The 11920-nt window shown below is 30.9% G+C and overlaps 1 protein-coding gene across 2 annotated transcripts; it reads left to right on the forward strand.

Annotated features, from left to right (window-relative positions):
* The first annotated feature begins 7102 nt into the window (after positions 1-7102).
* On the forward strand, positions 7103-11601 carry LOC110663960 (uncharacterized). Of its 2 annotated transcripts, XM_058151686.1 has the most exons (4): positions 7103-7257; positions 8087-9145; positions 10120-10329; positions 10450-11601. In XM_058151686.1, exons 2-4 carry the CDS (start codon positions 8096-8098, stop codon positions 10552-10554), a joined length of 1365 nt encoding a protein of 454 aa, XP_058007669.1. In that variant the 5' UTR covers positions 7103-7257; positions 8087-8095; the 3' UTR covers positions 10555-11601. The 2 variants fall into 2 exon arrangements, with proteins under 2 accessions (XP_058007669.1, XP_058007668.1); XM_058151685.1 differs by lacking the exon at positions 7103-7257 and having other exon boundaries at positions 7283-9145.
* The last annotated feature ends 319 nt before the right edge of the window (positions 11602-11920 follow it).

Below are 11920 nucleotides of genomic sequence, written 5' to 3' on the forward strand. Positions count from 1 at the left end.
AGAGACAAAACAATTTATATTCATCATACTAGAAATTTTCATTAAGAAAATCCAAACTAAATTTATTACAACTTTATACAAACTTTGTACAAACTGCTCAAGACCTATTTTACAAGTCCATACCATTACGTGCAATACATATATCAAAATGAATATTTACAGTCAGGGTATAAATTATACCCGATAATTTCTAGCAGGTAGCTCCCCTGTCCTCAGCAGCTCAATCTGCTGCTCCTCTAGTCTCTATATCTGCGACAGTATACAAAGCTATCGCTGAGTGGTGAACTCAGTGGTGCACAAACTAATAATTTAAAACTTAATACAAATTATTCTTGACAATTCATAACAAATAGAATTTTAAAATTTCTAAATTCTTCAAAATCTATGACCTTCAGAAATCAACATTATCGTTCATGCAAATTATTCATTTGAATAACATTTTGATCAAATAGTAACTATTTATTTACATTTCTTTTAAATTCCGAAACAATACAAAAATTTTTGAATCACTGACAAATTATTTTTTTTTAATCACAATTTATCAAATCATGCATAATTTAAAGGGCGTTGCCAACAATACACACAGTCGAACCCATGACCCAAAATTCACATAGATGCCGTGTTGTACACCACGACATTTCACATTCTGCCAATAACCGAGGCTAAAAGGGAGAAACAAAGACTAGCTAGTATATATGAGTACTCATTCACATCATTCCCCAACCGCAAGCTGTAGAGGAAGAAACTCGCCCCATCAAGTGGAGGAGTTATCTCACCAGACAAGCTAATGAGAATTCACAACATATTTTGTCATGTCAACTGTGGTTTCAAATCATATTCAAAACAATTTCTATTTACAAAGCATTTACAAATCAACATATTTAATCATCATAAATTCATGCTCAAGGTTGGCAACACATCAAACTTAAAATTTACAATCCTCAAAATAATGCAATAAATCCTTAAATGCATAAGAAAATTTATATTCAAATTATACAATTTCATTCAATAAGTTAAAATTCTGAACACAACAAAAATCATAAATCATACAATAAATTTATTTCAAATCAATTTGGAATTGAAAATAAAAAAAAGAGTTGTTGTGCACAAACTCTCAAGAGTCGCCTCCTCTCCTTCCTCCTCGTTTTTTTTTTTTTTTTTTTTCTTCTTTACACAATTTTACAATGTTTCAGTACTAGAACTTAACATAAATCCAAAATAAATTTAGTTTCACTTTTACGTAGCTCTAACGTGCTAAACTCGACGTTCTTGAAATTTTGTGTTTCGGGTTACTATTCACTACACTATTCAAGTCAAATAGTTGACTTTCTAAGGCTTAATAGGTATGGGAACTCCAACTTCACCCACATACCACATTTTGGTCATTAAATTTGTTGGTTTTGGTCATTTTCTCAAAGCTTAGGTCTTTTAGGCAAAATTGTCAATTTTCGGTTTTGGAGTCCTAAGTTGCACTGTTTCATTGGTCCTTTTACTGTTGGAATTTGGCAAACCTTCCTTCATAGAAAATGTTCCTTATTGTCTTAAGTGTATTCTCATTTTTGAATCACCCCAATTGGAGTTTTGTAGCTCAAGTTATAGCCAAAATACAATTACTGTTCACGTGCACTGTTCATGCTGCAATTTTGGTTCTGGCAGATTTTTGATCCAATTTTGTTCAGTAATTTGATTAAGTTAAGTCTATAATTTGATCTAATTTCCTTCATACGAAATATTCTACTATGTCTTAGGTTTCCATCGGTTCAAGAATCGCCTAAATCGGAGTTTTCTAGAGAGAGTTATAGCCATTGGAACTTTACTGTTCAAATGGAAATCTGCAGTTTTGCAGGTTCAGTAACTCAACTTTGCTCAATAATTTGATTAGGTTAATGGCATAATTTGGGTTGGTGTCCTTCATGAAAGTTTTAGGTCTATATCTCATCTAACCCCTGGTAAAATTTCAGGTCATTTTGACCTGCCTAGCTCGAGTTATGACCAAATGAACAAATACTGTTCATTTGGTCAGTTTGTGCAGTGGCAGACTGCTCTTAACCAACTTTGGTCAATTGGTTCTCTAGGTTTTGGTCAGTTTTTGGGCATGGTTCCTTAATGAAAATTGTGTCATTTTATGTCTATTTTTATCTCCAATTGGTGGCATATCAATTGGACTTGTAAAATTTTCATTTTGGTCCTTCAAAGTTGGCTTGGTCATGCTGCTTACCCTACAAATTTGACTTCCATTCTAACAATTCCCACACATCTCTTTTGGTCATTATTGACCATTTTTCACTTCACAATAGGTCAAAGACATCATTTACTCATTTCTCACATTTTTGGTCCATAAACCCTAAGTCCCAAAACCCTAACTATACTAAATTGTTGCATTTGATTGATTCCATGCATACATACATGTTTCTTCATCTCAAACAAGCTCACATATGTATTTAAATCTATCAAACCATGCAAATATACCCCTATACACATGCTGGCCGAATTTCACTCATGGTCCCTCAACAAATTTTTCTTTTATGTAAAATTTATTTACAAGTTCAATAAGTTAAAAATGTAGAAATCAAACTAAAATCATCAAGTTTGCTTACTAACCTTTTTTTTTTGAATTTCTCCCTCTTCAAAACTCCTTCCTTTCTTTTCCTTTTGTTGTCAAGCTCCTTATCTAGGTCTAACTACAAGATTCAATGTTGGAGAGTAAGGTTTTTATGGTGGGATTGAAGGTTTATGAAGCTTGACTTAAGAGCTCTAATGGAGTTTGAGAGAGAGAGCTAAGGGAGAGAGAAAACGTATTGGAAGGGAAGAAGAAGACAATGAAAATTTTTTTTCTTTCTTTTATTTATTTTGCCTTATGGAAGACCCCAAAAATTCATTTAATTAATTTATTAATTATATGACTTATGGCATTATGCATGATATCATGCATGATGTCATCTTCCTACACCTTTTTAACTTTTTCATTTTCTCTTTTTTTTTTTTTTTTTTTTTTTCTATTAGTTTTTTAATTTAATTCTCGATCCCGAAGTTTTCTTTTCTCCGATTTTATTTGACAGTTAGGTCAGGAGTCAGCTCTCGGGGTCAATTGCCCTTCGCCGGTTCAACCCGGTTTGCAAATAATTCCATATTTCTTCCGGCTCCCTGACCTAATTATTTGACTGGCTTAACAGTTCTTTTTCGTGATTTTCTCTTTTCCACTGTGTTCACAAGGGTCCTAAGGACCGCAGCGTCACTTTTTACGGTTCGAAATTTGAGTTTAAAACGACTTCGCAGTCATTCCCGAGGAGGTCACCCCTCGCTGTGACTCTCAGCTCGTTTAACTTCTTATGTTCTATTTTTCTTATTTATACTTAACTAATTGGCAATTACTAATTATTTGTCTTTATGGCTTATTTAGTTGTATTAAGTATGGTTCTAATCCCCTTAATTGTCCGGACCGACACCGGTTACCGGAATAGTGAAATATACCAGGCTATACAAATAGGAGTGTTACAAGATATGCCTCAATATGCAAATTGGATTCCATTCCTATATATGGATATGTAATAGTAAATTTATCATTCTTAATATCTTGTAATTTCTTCATTATGATCTTTCCAATTAGTCATCCCATCATAAAGAATATCTAGACTTTTATTTAAATCAAAATCCATGGTACCTATAATAAATAAATAAATAACTTTAAAAATATTATTATGATTTTTATGCTCATCAAGTTCAATGAGAAAACAACAATTAAAATAAGGCACTAGTTTATTTGAAGTAAATCATTTGAATGAGAACCAAGTATAACATTGAAGTATGACTAAACTAGAAATTCTTATATGTGTTCAACGTAATTCTTTAATTTGAGTCATCATATTTTACTTGGGTTATCATATCTTTTTGTAATAATTTTAAGAAGTTATTCACCCATAAAGCTGAATTTTTGAATGACTGCAATAAAAATTTTCAAATTATTAGACTATAAATAAAGAAAAGCCTCACATGAAGACTAGATGTCACCATTAGATTAATTAAAAAAACAAAAAGGATTATGAGTATGAAAAAGTAACGTTTTGGTATTTAAAAAAATGTTTTTTTTTATCCATCTCATTGTTCAACTTTTAATTTACCTACAACAAATTGTGAAAAGTTTAAATATATCACAAATTATTAAACTTCATGTTGGGGGATTTTTTTAATGAGTTTTAGTTTTTATAGAAATTAAGTGGATTAAGCATATTTATCATTAAAAAAAAAAGTGCCTAATAAATTTTTGTCTAAATCTACCATCTATAAATGATTTAAAATTCATTAGGAGTTTTTTCAAATTACCAATATATATAAATTTATAAATTGTATATAAATAACTGTGAGTATACAATAGAGTGTCTAGAATAATTAATTTGTGCCCAGAATAATCAATTAAAAAAAAAGAGAGTATAAATTATATGCATCTATTGAAAAGTTCTTTTTCTTAAAGTCCTTATCCTTTATCAAAAGATTAGCCTTCAAAACATAAAGTTCTATGATAAAAGGCTGACATAACAGAGGAAAAATATAAAGTATTTAAGAAAAAAGATCAAACAAAAGAAAGGAGAACAACAAGAGAAAAAAAATGTGGAATGGCAAAAGAGGGGTACATTTTGTTTTGTCTGAGGCGGGAGGATAGTAAATAAATTAGAGATTAAGAGAGAGAAAACGATAATTAATTATAGAAAAAGAAATAAAAAAAAGAATTAACATGTGATAACAGGCAACAAGTTATCTAAAAATTTATTAAATAGTTTTCCACTAATAAAAAGGAGATTGTTAGACAATTACTTTTCAAATGACTGTAGCTAGCATTTCTCTTTTCAATTAAATACTACGCTCCCATAATCACTAATTATTTTATAATCTACACCGCTCCATCTATGAGCTACTCCACATTTTCATCTTTCTTTCATGCGGGACTCTCTTAATGTAATACTGCACGTTGGAATTTAATTTTTTTAAAATATTATATTAATCTCTTTATTTTAATAAAATTAACTATTTATTTATTTATTTTAAAAAATATGTTAATTGATTATAATATTTTTATTTCATTTACTCTTTAATCTCTCTATTTAAATCAAAATTTTCTATTAATTAATGTATTTAAAGGAGAGAGCAAATACCATTACAGAGATTAAATAGTTCAACACTTAAAAAATACAAGAACCATATAGTTTTTGATTTTCAAAATGCAATGACCGAATTCAAACAAATATATTTTTTTTTGTTGTAAAAATAATTTATATTTAAGGAAAAACATTTGTAGACCTTGATTGATATTGAATTTTAAATGCAAATATATGACTTCCATCCATTTAATATATAGATGTCATTTTGTGACTTCATTTTGGATTGGGTCTCAGCATCTGTTTATTCTTCTGATGTGTGCTTCCTTCTCCTTTTGAAGTGGCTCTCCTTCTTGATTCTTTGGCAGGTTTCTTTTTGGTTTTATACTTGGATCTTAAGACTTTTTAATTTGTTTTTAATTTTATTTTCCATTTTGGTGTTTGTACTTTTGTTAGGTTTTTTTGCTTAGCATAAATTGTTGGGAGACCTATTAATCAAGATATAATTAAGCTTTCTACGTTAAATTTTTTTTGACTTTTTTAATAATAATATTTCTTGCTTATCAAAAAAATATATAAATGTCATCATGCATAATATATTTTGAGTTCATATATTAATCCTTAATAAAAATTCTCATATTTAAATAATATTAAAAATAGCCCATCTCTCTCTCCTACAAATCTTGCACTGGTAAATAGCCTGTTCTGTATAGAATCGCCATAAGCCTCAGCTTTTCTCTGAAAGTTCCCTCCCTCTCTTTTTCTCTCTGCTTCTCTTTCACTTTTTTTAATGGGTAATTAGCGTGGAAAGGGAAACCATCCATGCAACATTGTTCATCGCATGCACTGTAGAAAGACGTACGGCTTCACACACACACACACACACACATATATATATATATATATATATATATATATATATATATATATATATATATATATATTCTCTTGTAAGTTCCATTGTTTATATATATATAAATTTCCAACTTTATAAATTAGCCAAGTTCTTGCTTGAGCTTACAAAGTTCATTGTTTAAGATTAATTAACTCATATTCAAGGCACATGTTCACGTATTATATATATTTATACATGAGGGATCTATTTTTCCTTTTAATAAAGTTAGGAGAACAACTAATAATAAGTTAGAAACTTATTTTCAAATGAATTTTATCTGTAAAATCAGAGTTTAAATCCTGAAGTTATTTTTATTGAAAAATTTTATTTAAATATTATTATCGATCGAAGCTTGAGACATTATGTACTTAATTTTTTTTTAATATATCACTCTTATTTATACTCAACAATATAATTAATGTCAATGTATAAATTCTTTTATATGTTTAGTAGTATTTTATTCCCATTAATTTAATTTGTCAAGGCTTGTTAATATGCTTGGTAGTATTCTTCTTTGAAGTTTGAAGAGAATTAGCTTCAATCAAGAAATGAAAAAAATAAAAAAAATACTACAAACATTTGGAATAGGCTTAGTAATATCACAATCTATATTCTATAAAAAAAAAGAAGAAAGAAAATCTTTTTCTAGGATCGATTGTCTTCCATTGGGCTCTTTTTGCTGACATGGCAATATAGGGGTGGGTGTACATTATACTAGGAAGGCTGTTGAGGCTAATTATTAAGTACGTTGAAAATATTAAAACTCTCTCATACAAAAATAATTTTTTTTATAATATAAAAAATAAATTTTATATAATTATAAAAATAATACATATTCACCGAGTGTCGTTGAAAGTTTAAACTCATTCCCGTAGTCTGATTGGCGGTGGCATTAAATTTGCAGCTGCAATGATGAAAAGTGACTGATAAACACAATAAAAGCCCTAAGAGTATTTTAACGAAATAGTCTTTAATGTTTTATTTAATTAATAAAATAATTAATTAATTTAAATTTTATATTCTTTCAAACTCAATTACATAAAATTAAGAAAAAAATTATTATTGTGATTTAACATAAAACTTTGATTTTTTTTTTTCTAATAAAGTTGGTGAAAAGAAAAATAAAAAACTTGACAACTAAGAAATGCATAAGAAATTATTCAAAATTAATAACAAAACTTTTCAACATTTAACAGGTGAGCTGTTCTTTTCATTTCAGTGACTTCAGTCCTTGCTGCTCTCTTTCATTTCTCACAATTTGGGGAGTCTCAAGTAAGTCGATTCCTTTCTTCTTTGATCTCATTTTGTATTATTTCTTTTTATCCATATAATTTTAATTTTTTCTAGTTGATCTGATTCATTTGCATGTAATTTTTCTATTGGGAAGGAAAAATTAGGAAAGTAATTCAGAAGTCAATATAGATCATATATGGAGTATTTTTTTTAATATAACCCAGAAACAAAATCATTATAATCTGATGAGTTTCTTTTTGGGTAGTCATCAAATCATTTTAAAATAGAACTTTGCATATCAAGATTCAAGAATTTTTTTTTCCCTTCATATTATCTTTTTGTTTTTCAAAAATTCTTGAAATCCAGCAACTGTACCCTGGGATAGGGCTTCCTCATCTTCACTAGAACTGGTGTAAATGCTTGTATGTGCTTCAGTCTAGACCTGATTAATGAATGCTGCAGCTGATAAAGTGAACTTACAAAACCAACTTACCAAGTTTTTATTTGTTCTGCTAAAAAATTTCCCAGTTTTTGATTTATTCCTGAGAAAAAAATCTTCTAGGAAGAAAGTCATAGAAAGTGATCCTTAATTTCAGTAAGAAGGATTAATTGAATTCTGGTGATAACCACACTGAAGTTGCCTCTCCATGCCTGATAATCTTTCTATCATGTTTAGGAATTTTCGTACCAAATGGGATGGAACAATTTCCCCCATTTGCAGTGCGATTATAGGGAATTTGACTGAATTATTTTTCATGGTGGAGTTGAGCTGTATGATTCTATGCAAAAAATTGGGGCAAATCAATATTGTGGTTATATACTTTATATTTTCACAGGAATTATTTATCTGTGAATGTTTTGGTTGCAGAAAGCCTACATGTCTCTGTTTCTTGAAATCTTGCGGTGTGTTCTTTGTTGTGTTGAAGATCGTAGAGATGAAAATGATGATGAAACATATTATGTAAACACTTCATGGGAACCAAGGGTGTCAAGAAGTATTGTTCCTTTTAATTTCAGGGCAATATTTGGTTCAAGGTCAAGTAATTCAGCAAAAAATGGATCCACATATGTTAACTCAGTGGAAAGAATATATGATGTATCTGGTAGTTCAAAGAGTTACAGAAATTATGTACCTATACTTTCCTATATTCCAGAAGCATCTTCCTCTTGGCTGACACAATCTCCATCCAAAGAAGCCGCATATTCTTCAAGTCCAACTCCATCAAGACCTAAACCCCCAGCATCTTCTTCTTACCAACCTCAATCGCTAACAAGGGATATAACTTCTTCTAAACCATCTCTTCTCTCTCCTGCACCTCCAATTTCATCAAAATCATCCCCCCAGGCACCTAAACTCCCACTATCTTCGAACCAAGCCCAACCTTCATTAAAACCATCCCCAGTCTCTCTTACAGCTCCAACTTCTTCATTAAAACCATCCCCTCAAGCACCTTCAACTTCTTCTAAGCCATCTCCATTATTCTCTGTAACTACAGCATCTTCTTCCAAAACTAATCCTAAAGCATCTCCTTCTTCCTTGGGCCCTTCTGCATCATCATCCAAGCCACCACCGACTTTTAAGCCAACTCTAACTCCAGCTTCTGCATATGTCATCAAAAGCAGTCAAAAGCCACCTATTCCTGAATTCCAAAAATCCTATTCTGAACCATCTCCATCACCCTCTGAGCCCCTTCCATCTTTTAAGCCAACACTGGCTCCAGCTTCCTCAAGTGTCACTAGTCGACAGACAAAAGCCAACTATGTATTAGTTCAAAAGGGTACATCACCTATTTATATGATTCCCAAGGATATAAAAGATTTGATCAAGAACGACAAGGTGCCTGGAGTTCTGAAAAAACCATTGTCTATGTCAACATATAAGGATTATTTTGCTGCTCTTCTTTATGCTGAAGACTTCTATATTGAGGTATTGACTACATCAATCAAATCTTGAGTGGTTTCATTTTCATTAATAATCTAGTTGAATAAGAAAACACATCAGTGTGCCTCAAAACATATCCATTCTAAAAAGCTACCTATGAAATTTTGATTATTTTAAATTCTATATTTTTTTTATTAATACATGAAAAGATGATTATTCAGAATAATATATGGCTGAAATTGCATAGAAAATGGCAGCAGGTTTATTTAGAGACGGCTAAATAGATTCTAGCAATAAGATGATTCAAGCATAACTTGGAATTTTTATGATAATTTGATAATTTGTCATACTTTGTTTTATTGGGTGGATTTTTCTCTTCAAAATGCTAGTAAATTGGTTCAATATCCAAAATGTGAGATAACTTGCCCGTCATGTTTACATGTATCATGAAATGGAATTGCTATATTATGAATGGTTTGAAATAACTCAACTTGATTGCACAATCTACATAAGATTGAAAAATTATTTGATAAAGAGAAGAAAAGGATAAATGAAAAAAGATAAGAAAGCATCTGGCAAAGACTAGGAATGACTCCTACCAACAATAGCTCCTGTAGCTCAATATCTTGTGCTGCTTCATTCTTGCTATTGAACTTATTAATCCATATGCTATTAATGACAGCATAGCCATTCAATTGTATTGTCCCTAATGTGTCAAAAATTAAATGTATCATTTTTACAATCAAATGTAACTAGGAGGCTTGATAGAAAAACATCTTTGACTTTGGGGATGAGAAAAGAAGCCATAACTTTACTCCTACGGTGATGAACAGAAAAACAATGGCTGTTGTATTTAGTTCATGCTCCTGCCTCTGGTCTGCAATTTTTTGCAATTTACAATATTATTTTTGCTGTTTGATATGTGAAACGCACATTCTTGGTTCTATAAATTTTTGCCTCAGTGTCTTGTAAATTCACCCTTTTTCATTGGGGTTGGTTAATGTTTTTGTATGAATCAGAAATGGAGTGAATTCAAATTGGAGAATATCACATTAAAGTTGCAACAAGCATCAATCTTTAAACTGTCATACTTCACAGAGAATCATGAGAAGAATAATAAAACCTTTGTGACATTTGAGATTGACTCGTGTCGTGAGAAGCGGCCATTTCTTTTATCAAGGGACTTTATCTTTGCAAGACCTTCAGGAAATAAAACTGAGCCATTTCAGGTTAGCATCCAGAACTTTTTATTTGGTGCATTCTGTGGACAAAAATATTTATTCAGCTCATGTATGTATCTCATATTTCCATTTTATCCACAATTTTTATTGTTTTCAAATGCAAACCAGGGTGTTATCTATCGAGTGGTGAGGAGCACAACTGTGCTAGTTGAATTCGGTGAAGATTTTTATGCTCAGCATCATCTATCTCGCAGATATGATGTTAGCTTCTGATTTAACAGAGTTTGTTTAAAAAGGGCTCATCAAGCAGTTGAAGCCGCTTCAGATCCTTTATTTAAAAGTTACATTTTCCCTGATTGTGACTTCAGAAAGAGACACTCTGCATCATCAACTGCCTATTTTAGTTATGAACTTGATGCAGATCAAACATCCGCGGTTTGTCAGATCCTAACCTTTCAGGGGCCACCACCTTATCTCATTGAGGGCCCACTCTGTGTAACTAAACCAAAAAGGTATGAATGTAAACAACTATCAAACACTGGATTGGTTATCCAAGAAGCAGTGCTTGAAATTTATAGAAGCTCTCAAAAGCACCGAGTTCTTTTATGTGCACCTATTAACAGCACATGTGATTTGCTGACAAGAAGCTTGAAGAAGCACATTCCTGAATCGGAAATGTTTCGAGCTAATGCTGCATTTCGAGAGATAGATGGGGTGCCTACTGATATCCTTCCTTCATGTATTTATGAAGGTGAATGTTTTTCTTGTCCTCGTCTTCAGGAACTCCGGAAATATAGAGTAATATTGTCAACTTATGTGAGTAGCTTCCGACTATGTAATGAAGGCATTGCTGCTGGACATTTTAGTCACATTTTCTTGGTGGATGCCTCATCAGCTACTGAGCCTGAGGCAATGGTGGCACTGGCTAATTTGGCTAATGAGAAAACTGCTGTAATAGTCACTGGTGCACCGGGAAACCATTCAGGTTGGGTCCGCTCTGATATTGCTAGGAAAAATGGATTGATGGATTCATACTTTGAAAGACTTCGCAAGAGAAATCCATACAAAAGACTAGATTCAATGTTTATCACAAAGTTGGACAGCGTCGAGCGCAAATCAGATGATACAGATAGCTTTCAGTCATTCTCCTTCTATTAATTTGCTCTTTCATAAACGGCAGCAGTGTCTCCCAACTCTTAACATTTTGGATCTTTTAGTTCTTTTTGTGTTGTGTCTTTCAATGCATGTGTAAAATCCATGGAGTCTGCTGTAAGTTGCTTACCACTTGCTTGCGGATATAATGCTTATATAGTTTTTGCATTTTGTGCATTTTAAAGTAGTATGGTAAATAATAATAATAATAATAATAATAATTAAGTGTGAAATAAAAAAAATTAAATAATAATTAGTATTTATAAAATAATATAAATAATTTTTAAAATTATATTTAATTATAAAAAATCTTAATTTTTAATAATTAAATTTTTAAAAAAATAATAATTTAGATCATAAATACTTAGATAGTATTATAAATAATAATGATAATTTAAAAAAATAAAAAATTAAATAATAATTAATATAAAAGAAAATATTTATGAAGGTGACATAAGATTTTCAAGAAAAATGTATCGTCCTATTA

Source organism: Hevea brasiliensis, chromosome 8 (genome assembly GCF_030052815.1).
Source record: "Hevea brasiliensis isolate MT/VB/25A 57/8 chromosome 8, ASM3005281v1, whole genome shotgun sequence".
Taxonomy (NCBI): domain Eukaryota; kingdom Viridiplantae; phylum Streptophyta; class Magnoliopsida; order Malpighiales; family Euphorbiaceae; genus Hevea; species Hevea brasiliensis.